At 42.9% G+C, this 15315-nt stretch overlaps 2 protein-coding genes across 3 annotated transcripts in view; one reads left to right on the forward strand and one right to left on the reverse strand.

Moving 5' to 3' along the window:
• The window catches only part of LOC138981251 (ras guanine nucleotide exchange factor O-like), a 30236-nt gene extending 28916 nt beyond the window's left edge, over positions 1-1320 (reverse strand). The window contains exon 1 of one of the 2 annotated variants that reach the window (XM_070354091.1): positions 1141-1320. In XM_070354091.1, coding sequence (XP_070210192.1) covers positions 1141-1320 — 180 coding nt within the window. The remainder of the gene's footprint in view (positions 1-1140) is intronic. The other variant, XM_070354093.1, reaches the window with a different exon arrangement.
• LOC138981250 (cilia- and flagella-associated protein 58-like) overlaps positions 1297-15315 on the forward strand; it is a 54032-nt gene continuing 40013 nt past the window's right edge. The window contains exons 1-7 of the mRNA XM_070354089.1: positions 1297-1394; positions 3155-3202; positions 4573-4695; positions 7534-7635; positions 8924-9075; positions 10114-10270; positions 13395-13589. Of these exons, the coding sequence (XP_070210190.1) occupies positions 1359-1394; positions 3155-3202; positions 4573-4695; positions 7534-7635; positions 8924-9075; positions 10114-10270; positions 13395-13589 (813 nt within the window). The 5' untranslated portion in view covers positions 1297-1358. The remainder of the gene's footprint in view (positions 1395-3154; positions 3203-4572; positions 4696-7533; positions 7636-8923; positions 9076-10113; positions 10271-13394; positions 13590-15315) is intronic.

The raw sequence follows: 15315 nt of genomic DNA on the forward strand, positions 1-15315 counted from the left end.
AAACTTCAGAGAAAATGGGAAAAATGTGAAAAATAGCTGTTTTTTAGACAACATTTATGGCCCCTGCGACCTTGACCTTGAAGCAAGGTCAAGATGCTATGTATGTTTTTTGGGGCCTTGTCATCATACACCATCTTGCCAAATTTGGTACTGATAGACTGAATAGTGTCCAAGAAATATCCAACGTAAAAGTTTTCCGGACGGCCGGACGGACGGACGGACGGACGGGGGGGACGGACGGACGGACGACTTGGGTGAGTACATAGACTCACTTTTGCTTCGCATGTGAGTCAAAAAGTGGTCCATATTAGGAGCCCTTCCCCTATATATTTTTGTTGTGTGTGTGTTGCAAGACATGAAGCAACCTTTAAACCAAACATATTTTGAAACGATAAAAGAAAGAGTATCACGGCACTTTGCTCGTCTGGTCACAGGCGGCAGGTATCGTTCACTGCATGGACCACTACTTACATAGTAGTCTTTCTATGTAAGTAGTGGTCCAGTGAACGATACCTTCCGCCTGTGGTCTGGTCAAGGCTGACTTACAAATTGATACGAACTGTAAGGCCTAAAAAAAAAATAGGTGTGGTTACGGTAACCCGACCTACCCTATTTTTAGGGGCCGACCCTATAACTTTTTATTACATTTGTCAAAAAAAAGAGAAAAAAAAAAGAAAACGCGTGCAGAAAACGCAATGAAAGCGAAAGCGCCCGAGTCGCACACTTATTTCCCTGTCAAGTAGGTTTAATTTTGTACACATTAGAAAAAAAGTTAAAAAAAAAAAAGTGATTGCCTACCTTCCTACCCTATTTTTTTGGGGCTATGTTACCGTAACCACACCTATTTTTTTTTTTTGGCCTAATGAGTCAACAGACGAAGACGGCTTTACCCTTGGATGGGATTTAGTTTACACAAAGGCCTGCTCACAGTTTCTGTGATCTAGGATAAGCTTACTAATGATATCGATGGAGTTGCTTTTGTGGATCTTCTGTGAAAATTCAAAGTTCTAAAGTGAGTCTTGGATATCTTCATATCCAGTGGCGGTCCAGTCAGTCTCGGGCTCTGCCAAATCAGTCAAGAATGTGCATGTTTGTATTTTCCTCTGACTCAATCCGTACAAAAAGTGTCATTATACTCACATAACCTTTATGCCTTGATGTGCTTTGTCCCATTTTCCCCTGCAGACAAAAAGTTGAAAAAGAAACTTCGCTGCAAAGACAAAGATCTATCTCTTCTCCAATTCCAGAATGATCAGAACGAACAAAAATCGTCAGAACATTACATGCTATGACGTCAGAAAAATGCATAGTACGATGCATGTGCCGGACAGAAGAAATCACTGTGCACAGACAACACCATGCAACATGTCAAAAATGTTATGTCGCATTTGGAGGTATGTGTAAACACCAACGGCTAGACATTTACTGATCTTTCGTCAGGGGCGTAAGACACATTCAATGGCTGATGGATAGGCGAACGAGTCTGAACAATGAAGACAATTGAACTTTGAAGGCAAAATGTGAACGGATTGCCCCGCTGTTGTTGCTGTTGTCGGGTTGGGTTGTTGTTGTTGTCGTTTGAATAAATAATCCATCAGAGATACAGTATCATTGGTTCCGCAGATACATTTCATTATTTTGTTATGAATATGATTATGTAGTGCGTTAGCCGGTTGTTGTTGTTGTTGCTGTTGTTGTAGTTGTAGTTGTTGTTGTTGTAGTTGTTGCCGGTTGTTGTTGTTGTTGTTGCTGTTGTTGTTGTTGTTGTTTACTTTTGAGGAACTCATATTTTTGATGACAAGCATAGCTTTGACTCACTATCTTGTTTTAAAAACCAAGAACATATTCACATTCACAAGGATGCGCAAGGGACAGGTCTACACATTTATGACAGTCAAAGCTGATCATATATATCCAATGCAATCGATATTAATTTCAAAGATGAGAACACTGTTTTGGCTTGCCCGGTTGATACCCCAACAGCAAACATCCCTTCCACAGTAGGAGCCGTGTGCTTTCACTAAATAATCTATCAGTGTGATTATAAAAAGTGTCCATGGCCTGGGCCCCGCCAGTATACATTAGAAGCAGTTGTTGGCGGTTCGCAGTGTAGTGCAGAGATGCTGCAGGTAGGTCCGCTCCCTACCGTATTTCTGATTTATACTGTGCTCATAAAAGGCAAAGTCTTTTCCGTGCAAAACGATTCGTTTCATCATCTCAGATCTTGCCAGCATAACGCCGTTCCTCTATTTAGACACATGCCGAAAATCAACATCCTGCCCAAGTTTGCTACAAGAGACAGTCGGGACGTTGATTTGTGTGTGTGTCTAAGGGAAGGGACTGCTTTATCAAATGTAAATGCATGATAAGAACTTAGATGGTGAGCCAAATCCTCCACACGGGAAGGGCTGTGCTTCTAAAAGTCCCTAAAAAAAACACACGAAATCTTCAACCTGACTTCTTTCTGTGTTGACTGGGAATGTGTTGTTGTTGTTGTTGTTGTTGTTGTTGTTGTTGTTGTTGTTGTTGTTGTTGTTGTTGTTGTTGTTGTTGAAATGTGTAGTAACCAACACCGGTATCAACTTTAAAAAATGTTAAAAAAAAAAATGTAAAAAAAATCCCAATCTGCTCAGTACGACGCAGCAAGGCTATTGCATTTTTGCATGTGTCCAAGTGGACGGGTACTGTTATCACCTTAACATGTTCAGGAAGAAGTGTCGCGGTGTTAAAAATAGTCCGCACGGGACGAAAGGTATCTTCAAATCGTGTCAACCATGGTAGTCACAAGTGTGAGTGGTTGTGTAACCATTTTGTTCGAAGTTGCTGGGACGCGTAGGGCAAATGCATAAGGTGGATCTGTGATCATGTGCGCGCGCGCCGTGTGTGTGTGTGTGTGTGTGTGTGTGTGTGTGTGTCACGTGCGTGTGTGTGTGTGTGTGTGTGTGTGTGTCATTGTGTCTTTGTGTGTGGGTAGTTTTAGCAAGCTGAATCATTCTGCAGCGAACGTTGTCAAAATAGCAAACATCGGTAGACTTGTGCACAGATGTTCCTGATTGTTGTGTCTTGTTCATTCTTCCCTTCTTTTTTTTTTTACGAATTGTTCATGTTTACTTGTAAGGTGCGTTTTTTACTTAGGTTTTTTCCCTTCTTTCAGGCGGGGAAGGATGAAGCTGTTCTTCGTATCGAGCGTGAGAGACAAAAGGTAAGCTGGTCTTCGCACTGAACAGATGATTGCGCCTTTAGCATGCACGCTTCTTGGACCGTAATGATGCTCGATTTTGTTTTGTTGCCCTGGTTCTGCAAGCAAACCTAAAAGTACGGTAAGAAATCGCTTCTGACCAGCTGGGCTTCGCAATTACAACGGATAGTTTTAACTTTCACCGTACTTCTCGGATCGTTTGTTTGTTTGTTTGCTTAACGCCCAGCCGACCACGAAGGGCCATATCAGGGCGGTGCAGCTTTGACATATAACGTGCGCCACACACAAGACAGAAGTCGCAGCACAGGATTCATGTCTCACCCAGTCACATTATTCTGACACCGGACCAACCAGTCCTAGCACTAACCCCATAATGCCAGACGCCAGGCGGAGCAGCCACTAGATTGCCAAATTTTTTTAAAGTCTTAGGTATGACCCGGCCGGGGTTCGAACCCACGACCTCCCGATCACGGGGCGGACGCCTTACCAATAGGCCAACCGTGCCGGTTTCTCGGATCGCGGAAGACCAATAATCTCACAAGAAAGCGTTTTCACTTCGTTCCTTTGCAATTCCTAAAAGCGCCGTAAAAAGCACTGCAGACTACTTTTGGAATGGTTTGCGGGTAAACATTTTAATCAAAAATGAGGTAATCCTTACGGTTTGGAAAACGTTGATCGACATCGCGAGAGAGTCATAATTGTGTGAAGTATTGTAAAAAAAAAAAATTTTTTTTTAAAAGACAACAAAACATCAGATTATTCTATTTGGTTGTCCTGCGGAAAGATGATCCTTTATTATTACATCGAAACAAATAGTACAGGTATTACACGACCTACATCATTGGGACTTTGTAGCTAATGGGGCGATTAGAGACCGTCCCTTTAAGAGTGCTTTCCTTGGCGTGTAAATGATCGTGTGAACCTAGATCAGGCTTTTAATAGGCGCTAATTAAGGGCATCCTTTCACTGGAATATGTACTACAAATCAATCATAGTCGCATATAAATCCTATGCCAACTTGCAAAATTAATTCAGAACAAATAAATAAATGCCTATATCTTTTTCTTTTGCCCTCCAAGCTAACTATGAAGCTAACTACAAGCTCATGAACTTAATATATTGTTACTGTTGCTGTGCATACAGGTATAATAGACTTGTTCAAGCCCGTGAAGGGCGACCCGGCCCCGTGTGGATCAGTTATTGCTACAGTATGAAACAAACAACAAGATCATGAACTTATTGTTACTGTTGTTGTTTCTACAGGTGATAGACTCAAGCCCCGTGAAGGGCGACCCCCATCTGAATCAGTTTATGCTAGAGTATGAAACAAACAACAAGATCATGAATTATTATTACTGTTGCTGTTTCTACAGGTGATAGACTTGCTCAAGCCCGTGAAGGGCGACCCCCGTGCGGATCAGTTCCTGCTGGAGTATGAAGCCCATTACGAAAAGCTCATGATCTCCGAGAGCAATCGGGAGAAGATGCGCAAAGAGGTATGCAGTGGAACTCTTCTTTTCAGACAGCCCCAGGGATGTTGCCACAAACTCATACCTATAGGACACAATTTAATGTCCTGAACTCTTCGGCATCAATAGGACATTTGACTGCTTTCAGACATTTTAATAGGACATTATTATTGTGTGCAAAACATAACATTATCATGTGCACAGACACACACATGTCATATCAGTATATGCACCAACAATGTGTGCGTATATTGTTTTATCACTTTTGTTTCAAACAGGAAAACACACAAAAGAAACAAACAAACTCAAAAGTAACCAAAAACTTCAGCACTCTTACTTTGATTGGCACACACACTGCATGATTTCCTGACAGAGCTTTTTCTCGACAGATTCGACAAAACAGTTTGCCTATATATATAGATGGTCTCTTTTGCTGTCAAATTCTAACCAACTACTGAGAAGCGAGTACTAAACAGGGTCAGCCATGAAAGACCGTGTGTGTGAATTTCCGGTTGTACCAACACCATCTTCAAGTGACGAAACTTTACAGACGCGAGCCTTGGTCAGTTGGAGTTGTCTCCCGTACTCCTAACTTTAGTATGCTGTTGACGGATGTGCACAAACGGCTTATACCGCAAACGGTTCGGAAAATGCAAGATCTGCACTGCACAACTTCAGTGCACCTGTACGCGAGTGCGCTCGGTCGCTTTTTGAAGAGTTCTATCACAAAAGGAAAAGTATCAAATATCGCGCTGTCCGCTGGAATGGAGTTCTTATCGGACAATGACCGCGCTCAGTTGAAAACGATAGGACATCTGACCGCCATGCGGCTATGTGAATCGGACATTTGAGCCTTTTAATCGGTCTATGTCCGATGCCCGACGCCTAACGACATCCCTGTACAGTCCCCAACCTTTGAGACTTCTCCCCTTTCTAAGACCCTAGCTTTTCAGATTCTCTGTATGAAACCTCTTCTTCTTCTCTTTCTTCGTTCATGACGGTCTAAAACTCCCACGTTCACTCCTGTTTTGGCACGAGTGGATTGTTACGTGTATGATCGTTTTTACCCCGCCATTCAGGCAGCCATACGCCGATTTCGGGGGAGTTTAAAACCTCTGAAATTGTACCTCCATAAAAAGACCTCCTCTCTTTCAAGGCCTGCGTTTCTCAGATGTGTTGGGGTCTTATGAGTGGGGCTGTACCGGTGTAACACGAGAAAATTACTCCCACGAGATTTTTACTCCGGAGTAAACATTTCGTACGAAAAAGTTACTCCCTTTACGAAAAAACCACTCCCCCATTGCACGAGAAAATTACTCCCCAAGACAGGTGAGTTCCGAGAAAACATGTCGTACGAAAATGTTACTCCCCTGACGAATAAATAACGAATAAATTACTTCACCCCAACACGAGCAATTTAACTTCCCATGCCAGGTGTACGAAATGTTTACTCCCTTGTCCCCTGTTAGTCTTGGTGGTGGAAGGGGTGGAAGGAGGGTAGCGCGACATTCGTGTGCGCGAGATCACTTATTGGCATTATCCCTTCGCCCGCATCCCATTATTTCGTACGAGATTTTTACTGGAAGTAAAAAAAAATGGGGAATACAAATTTCGTGGAGGGAGTAATTTTTTCGTGCCTTGGGGAGTTCTTTTCTCGTACGAAAAGTGTACTCGGAGTAAGAATTTCGTACGAAATATTTACTCCGGAGTAAATTTTTCGTGGAGTAAAATTTCGTGTTACACCGGCTGGAAAAGAACAACATAAGCACAGAAACAAATAAATAAGCATACAGATTTCTGCAAGCATTTGCATAAACCAGCAATGGCTATTTTGCATCCAATCCTACGTTTGGGTCATAAAGTCAGTTCGACCTTTAGGTCTAAGTTGCCTTGCATTTTTAAGGCGCTTTGTTGACTGGAGAACGAGAATAATATTGTTGACTCACTTGAGCAATCAGTGCACAATACAATTTATGTAGCGTTTGGACCGTCTGTAAACAACAACAACAAAGCCTTAACGTTGAGTTTTATTTTTAGTTGTGTTGGGGCTGAGAGAGACAGACGCACAGACACACCAAGTGTGGGGGGAGGGCGCAGAAAGAGAGAGAGAGAGAGAGAGAGAGAGAGAGAGAGAGAGAGAGAGAGAGAGAGAGAGAGAGAGAGAGAGAGATGAAGAGAGATGAAGAGAGAGAGAGAGAGAGAGAGAGAGAGAGAGAGAGAGAGAGAGAGAGAGAGAGAGAGATGAAGAGAGATGAAGAGAGAGAGAGAGTATAATACCTGATCTGAATCAAAGCGCGTTTAAACCAAACTTAACAGCTTGACAAGATCAATGCTTTTCTCAAAACAAAAAGAAAATACACAACAGCAACCAGCAACAGCGGGGATATAGCTCAGTTGGTAGCGCGCTGGATTTGTATTCAGTTGGCCGCTGTCAGCGTGAGTTCGATCCCAGGTTAGGCGGAAATTTATTTCACAGAGTCAACTTTGTGTGCAGACTCTCTTCGGTGTCCGAACCACCCCCCGGGTACGCTACATTGGGTGTGCACGTTAAAGATCCCACGATTGACAAAAGGGTCTTTCCTAGCAAAATTGCTTAGGCACAGTTAATAATTGTCTACCTATACCCGTGTGACTTGGAATAATAGGCCGTGAAAGGTAAATATGCGCCGAAATGGCTGCAATCTACTGGCCGTATAAAATTTCATCTCACACGGCATCACTGCAGAGCGCCTAGAACTGTACCCACGGAATATGCGCGATATAAGACTCATTCATTCATTGATCATTGAATTTTTCATCAACTTTTCGTCAGACAGTCGCTGACTTCTTCAGGCTGGGAATCAATGCTTTTCTCGTATGATGTAGGTTCGTACGCTGAAAGCCAACCGGGATGTGTCGACAGCCAGGTCCAAAGCGGTAGAAGATATCTACAGACAGACTGACGAAAACGTAGCCAACCTCAAACGCGTGAGTATACATGCAGGGCTACCCCCGAAGAGTACGTTGCAGGGTGTCAGTTGGTACCGGCAGTCAACGAAAGGCCGACATTTCTTTCGAATCGCCGAAAGCTTTGCCGTTCATTCGGTAGATTTGCCGATTTATTTTCCCACTGGAGGATATTTGGTGCCAAAGATTGAGAAACAAAGAAACAAAGAAACGTAAGCGCTCCAAAAGCATACGACATAAGTGAGAGCTATGCGGGAACCAACCTCCTGGCACCTGGGCGGAGGGGCACGTAGCGAACGAGGGTACCGCCGAAGTGGGTGGGAGCCAGCCTCAGGGTCTGATTGGTTGAAATCACCACCAATCTCGAGGTCAACCAATCAGACCCCGCGGCTGGCTCCCACCCAAGTATGACCCAAGTGGGTGGCACCCATAGCCACTTTCGCTTCGTGCACCCCAGCGCAGGTGTCAAAGACTGCCTAACACTTCCGATAACTGCAAAAACGTGTATGGTCATTTAGGCAAATTTGTCTAATAAAAACATCCTATAGCAGCATCCCTGAGCTCTAGTCGTTGCGGACGGCCTACCTGGCACACAGAAGCTTCAGTCAGAGTGTCTGCCTTAATTGGCCTATCATCAGAGCCATGCGAGCGTACTGCCATTACGTACTACCTTATAAACATCCCCACAAGTAACTCCTCTTTAAGATGATCGGGGGGGGGGGGGGGGGGGGACGGTGGAAGGAAGATGTAGGCGGGAAAAGAGGTTGTCGTGAAGTAAATGCACTGGAGAAGAAGAGCCAGAAATGTTTCCAAATTATTAACTTTGAGGTTCACAAACAAAATATGTTTACAGAAAGAGATGGAGTCTTTGCAATAATCTGGTTGGGGTCTGGTAGCTCAGTTGGTAGAATACTGTACTTGGGGTCCACTGCCGGGAAGCGACCCGAAGTTCTCTGCAAGGGGACGATTAATTATGAGACTAATACGGAATGCATGTGGCCGTGCAGGAGTCGGGAGCATGCCCCGATTGGTTTTACCGCGAGGGCGTATACCAACACTTATCATGAAATAAAATGATTTCGTCATTGATCATTACCTCGCCGGCATATTGCCAGCCAGTATCATCGCCGAATTTGAGATGAGTTGATTATTTGTAACATAAGTGTCAGTCTCTCTGTCTTTTTCAAAGACCGCTGGGGCGATCGACGTACCGGTAAATGTAACATTTTGTTTTGTCAATAATAACACGTTCCTATTACCAACAATTCTTGTGTTTTAGGATTCTAAAAAGTGATCATGAACCGTGCAGGAGGTGAACATCGTGTACCACCAGCTGATCGAGCTGCAGGAGGAGGAGGACAAGAGCAGGGCCGATGTGGGGGGGCTGGTCAGGCAGGTCAGGGACATGAAGGATCTCATAAAGGAGCGCGAGCAAGCCATCCCCCAGAACAAAGTTCGACTGTAAGTTAAGGCTGGCAACCATTAACAGCTATTGTGTTTTCAGCGTAGCAATAGGGTCCGATATTTAGACGAGACAAGTATAATGCCGACGAGTCGAAGACGAGTCGCATTATACTTGTTCGAGTCTAAATATCGGACCCTATTGCTACGCTGAAAACACAATAGCGATTATATAGCTGTTATGACCTTGATTTGTTGTTCCAAACTTACAAAATGACAGTTTTTGCGTCGATGCGTTGATCTCAGGTTTTGATAGCAGACAAACTTCTTACGCGCATCATGTTCGCGCAGACATGCACACCGCTACACGCTTTCTGACTTTGGAAGAAAAACTGACTCCAAGTGCATTCGACTTCACAACACAGTTGTTGAAACAGCCTTTTAAGTTGTCAGTGTATGCTGTTGTCGATAGAAACATCGCCGTGGTACAGATGGGTGAACCGGAATCATGCGTCGGCCATTTTTCTCAATATGCTTTTGGATATTGAGTAAAATGGCCGACTTCCGCCGCATTATGCTTTGATGATCGGAAGAGACCATCCAATCACAGCCCCCGAATTCCCCCACGTGTTCATCAGAATAGCTATATTGATGGATGATGATGATGATGATGATGATGATGATGATGATGATGATGATGATGATGATGATGATGGTGATGATGATGATGGTGATGGTGATGATGATGATGATGATGATGCCGACGACGACGACGATGATGATGATGATGATGATGATGATTACGACGACGACGACCATGACGCCGACGATGACGACCACAGGGCAACAAAGGTATTCCTACTAACGCACGCAAGCTTTCTTAACCCTGGTGTGTGTGTGTGTGTGTGTGTGTGTGTGTGTGTGTGTGTGTGTGTGTTTGTGTGTGTGTGGTTATGTGTGTGTTTGTGTATGTGTGTGTGTATGTGTGTGTGTGTGTGTGTGTGTTTGTGCGAGCGTGCGTGCCCGTCTGTGTGCCTGTCTGCGTGCCTTCCCACCTGCCTGCCTGCGTGTGTGTATGTGGGGGTTGGTGGCTCACAGGAAGGGGAAGATGGAGGAAAAACTGCATGACATGAAGGATGAGCGGGACAAGGCAGTAAGGGAGGTGGATCATCTGAAAGAAGGTTTTTGGGACGTTGGCACCTTGCAGACGCGACTCGAGTTACAGCGTATTCGCATCGAAGAGAAGACTGAGCAGGTAAAGAAAGTCGTAATCAAAGGGAGTGGGTTTTTTTTTTTTTTTTTTTTTTTTTTTTTTTTTGGGGGGGGGGGGGGAGGTATGGTATGTAAGTGGGGTAGCGAGACTGGATTGGATTGGACTATTGAATCGTAAATGGCCTTGTCCTTTATGATGGGGGTGAACATACATGCAATAACCATGACATGAATACTTCCACAAACATCAAAATAAAACTATTCATACCTGAACTAAAACTAATAAGACATTACAACACTACCTCGTCTAAATACTGTATGGAAGAGGTAAATGACATGTGTATGGTCGTGTACAAGGGGAATGTGTGGGGGTTGGACGGGGGGGCGGGGGGGGGGGAGAGAGAGAGAGAGAGAGAGAGAGAGAGAGAGAGAGAGAGAGAGAGAGAGAGAGAGAGAGAGAGAGATCATGTGTGTGTGTGGTTGTGAGTGGGAGAGTGTGTGTGTGTGTGTGTGTGTGTAAATCTTAAAGTTACTACTCGCGTGCCCTGCCAGCCCATCCCATGTGGAGCACGGACAACAGCATTGCCACTAAGTCGTGAATGGGACTAAACATTTTTATTTGTTTCGTGATCTGTTTGTTCGAGGTGTATTTAAAGCTTCCCAGTAATCTGTATCCAACAGAAGCGGGCAATTCTTACTCTTCTTCTTCTCAAAAATCCTAATGGCTGTCCTTATAATTTTGTTTTTAAATTTTTTTGTAACACGTTTTTATTTCTTTTTGGTACACAATATCAACATCACACAGGAACATCAAATAACATCAATCATACAAAACTATGCATCTCCAACAAAGACAAAGAAAAACAAGTCGCGTAAGGCGAAAATACAATATTTAGTCAAGTAGCTGTCGAACTCACAGAATGAAACTGAACGCAATGCCATTTTTCAGCAAGACCGTATACTCGCAGCATCGTCAGTCCACCGCTCATGGCAAAGGCAGTGAAATTGACAAGAAGAGCGGGGTAGTAGTTGCGCTAAGAAGGATAGCACGCTTTTCTGTACCTCTCTTTGTTTTAACTTTCTGAGCGTGTTTTTAATCCAAACATATCATATCTATATGTTTTTGGAATCAGGAACCGACAAGGAATAAGATGAAAGTGTTTTTAAATTGATTTGGACAATTTAATTTTGATAATAATTTTTATATATTTAATTTTCAGAGCTTGTTTTTAATCCGAATATAACATATTTATATGTTTTTGGAGTCAGCAAATGATGGAGAATAAGATAAACGTAAATTTGGATCGTTTTATAAATTTTTATTTTTTTTTACAATTTTCAGATTTTTAATGACCAAAGTCATTAATTAATTTTTAAGCCACCATGCTGAAATGCAATACCGAAGTCCGGGCTTCGTCGAACATTACTTGACCAAAATTTCAACCAATTTGGTTGAAAAATGAAGGCGTGACAGTGCCGCCTCAACTTTCACGAAAAGCCGGATATGACGTCATCAAAGACATTTATCAAAAAAATGAAAAAAAACGTATGGGGATTTCATACCCAGGAACTCTCATGTCAAATTTCATAAAGATCGGTCCAGTAGTTTAGTCTGAATCGCTCTACACACACACACACACAGACACACACACACACACACGCACACACACACGCACATACACCACGACCCTCGTTTGGATTCCCCCTCGATGTTAAAATATTTAGTCAAAACTTGACTAAATATAAAAAGAGGCAACAACAACAACAAAACGGGGAAAACACAATAAAGCATACCTGTCCTTATAATTTAGCCCGAAGTTTACTTCGCACTAACATCGCTAGAAGTCTTTTTGCCGAAAATTCAGTACACTTCGCGAAGTCGACAAAGTCCACAATTATTACCCGACTCCACATTATGCTCGCTTAATCATCAAATCAACTTTATTATCTCAAATCTGACCGTGATGGTGCATGCATGAACTTGAACACAAACGGAACACTACAACATTTTAAACATTAAAACGCATGCACTAACTAATTCAATTCGTAACATTTTATAACCCAAAATCTCGCTGAATACGAAAACTCACACCGTTACGCAATCTTCAAGACGAAAAGGAAGTTGAGAGCTTTACCTCCCTTAATTCTATGTGAATTTCTACAGAAAAGAAACCCAAAAAAATATTTCCGACAGGCTGTCTTACTAGTTACTTGTTACGGAGGGGTAACTGAACCGGGTCATCTATATATATATACGACTAGTGTCTGTGTGTCTGTCTGTGCGCGATGCACGGCCAAAGTTCTCGATGGATCTGCTTCAAATTTGGTGGGCTTATTCAGAGAGACCCCGGACACAACCTCATCGATGAGATATTTCAATACGTGCTCTCAGCGCGCAGCGCTGAACCGATTTTGGTTCCACCTGAGCTACCCGGGCCCCCATACCGACACACCAAAGCCAAAGTTCTTGGTGGATCTTTTTCAAATTTGTACACCGTATTCAGCTACACCCCGGACACAATATCATCGATGAGATATTTCAACACGTGCTCTCAGCGCGCAGCGCTGAACCGATTTTGGTTTTTCTGTTTATTTCACCATTCCCAGTAACTCTTCCTTATCTTCTCCAGTGTTTTGCGTTATCTCCCTTCCTTCGTGTGGCTTCAATCCATATTCCCGTGTCTACGTTACTATTTTTAGAATGTCACTGCGCTGTCCAGAACGCTTCCCTTGCACCCGTAAGTTGTTCTTACTGTCAAAGTGAAAAGGTCGAATCAATTTATAGCCACGCGAAAAATACACTGTCACCTATCTCTATATCTTTATAGATATAGATATACATATATATATACGGCTTCTCTGTGTGTGTGTGTGTTTGTGTGTGTGTGTGGGCAAAACCTGTGGATTGTAGAGTTTTGTTTGTGATGGGGTCTGGCGGCTTTTGTCTGTCTGTATGTTCTGGCATTTGAGAAGCCACAACAGATAATATAGGGCTAAGAAATAAGCTCTAAAATTCTCAATCCCGTTTGACAGGACTTCGCCTTCAAAGGTGATTGAGGTGAACCGCCACGCTGTCTGTTTTGTCTCGCGATTCACCCCGGCGAAGCCGGGTATTCCTCTAGTAACCAAATATAAGCCAAAACTTAACATTGTTTTAACATCAACAGACCAAAGAAGATTCCTCGCGTGTGGGCAACGAGATTAGCAAGGAGAGCGAGAAGAGGAGCAGGGTGAAATCGGCGCTCCAGGACGCCAAGGACCAGGTGGAGGCCCGCCAGCAGGACATGGAGGACCTTCAGAAGGAGGTGGAGAACACCAGCCAAGACTGCAGGATCATCACCGACAAAACCCGGGCAGTTGTTGTGAGTCGAGTCATGTTGTTCTTGTTGTGTTTGTTGTTGTTGCTGCTGCTGTTGGTGTTGTGGTGGTGGTAGAGTTGCTGTTGCTATTGTGGTTGTTGCTGTTGTTGCTGTTTCAATTGTTGCTGTTGTTGTTTTTATTGTGTTGCGGTTTTTATATTTAGTCAAGTTTTGACTAAATATTTTAACATCGAGGGGGAATCGAAACGAGGGTCGTGGTGTATGTGCGTGTGTGTGTGTGTCTGTGTGTGCGTGTGTGTAGAGCGATTCAGACTATTGTATTTTCGCCTTACGCGACTTGTTCTTGTTGTTGTTGCTGTAGTTATTGTTGTCGTTATGTTTTGTTGTTGTTGTTGTTGCTGCTGTCGTTGTTGTTGCTGCTGTTTTGTTGTTGTTGTTGTGTTGTTGTTGTGGTGGTGGTTGTTGTGTTTGTTATTGGTGGTTGTTGTTGTTGCTGTCGTCGTTGTTGTTCTTGTTGTTGCTAAGCGTATCCACGCTTATCGCTTGCTTGGCTTCTTGGTACGATCATACACACCGTCAGATATGTCGATACCTTAACCCTTACACTGGTGCAATTCTGTAACACATGTTACATAGCCACTGGTGAATTAACAGAGAGAAAAATAACAAACAAGTCGCGTAAGGCGAAAATACAATATTTAGTCAAGTAGCTGTCGAACTCACAGAATGAAACTGAACGCAATGCCATTTTTCAGCAAGACCGTATACTCGTAGCATCGTCAGTCCACCGCTCATGGCAAAGGCAGTGAAATTGACAAGAAGAGCGGGGTAGTAGTTGCGCTAAGAAGGATAGCACGCTTTTCTGTACCTCTCTTTGTTTTAACTTTCTGAACGTGTTTTTAATCCAAACATATCATATCTATATGTTTTTGGAATCAGGAACCGACAAGGAATAAGATGAAAGTGTTTTTAAATTGATTTGGACAGTTTAATTTTGATAATAATTTTTATATATTTAATTTTCAGAGCTTGTTTTTAATCCGAATATAACATATTTATATGTTTTTGGAATCAGCAAATGATGGAGAATAAGATAAACGTAAATTTGGATCGTTTTATAAATTTTTCTTTTTTTTTACAATTTTCAGATTTTTAATGACCAAAGTCATTAATTAATTTTTAAGCCACCAAGCTGAAATGCAATACCGAAGTCCGGGCTTCGTCGAAGATTACTTGACCAAAATTTCAACCAATTTGGTTGAAAAATGAGGGCGTGACAGTGCCGCCTCAACTTTCACGAAAAGCCGGATATGACGTCATCAAAGACATTTATCAACAAAATGAAAAAAACGTTCGGGGATTTCATACCCAGGAACTCTCATGTCAAATTTCATAAAGATCGGTCCAGTAGTTTAGTCTGAATCGCTCTACACACACACACACACACACACACACACACACACACACACACACACACACACACACACACACGCACATACACCACGACCCTCGTTTCGATTCCCCCTCGATGTTAAAATATTTAGTCAAAACTTGACTAAATATAAAAACGGTCATATAGGTTTTCGCATCCATGGGAGGTAATCGGAACCGACCAAACAGACTGAGCCAGTAGCGCGACATATGTCGTGACAACCAGGTGACAGTATACGTAAAGTAGCGCGACATATGTCGCGACAACCAGCCTAAGGGTGACACATACAACAAGAATCTTAAACAGAATGAGGCAGAGCTAAGTTAAGGTATCAAA

This window comes from Littorina saxatilis, linkage group LG12, assembly GCF_037325665.1.
Source record: "Littorina saxatilis isolate snail1 linkage group LG12, US_GU_Lsax_2.0, whole genome shotgun sequence".
In the NCBI taxonomy this organism is placed as follows: domain Eukaryota; kingdom Metazoa; phylum Mollusca; class Gastropoda; order Littorinimorpha; family Littorinidae; genus Littorina; species Littorina saxatilis.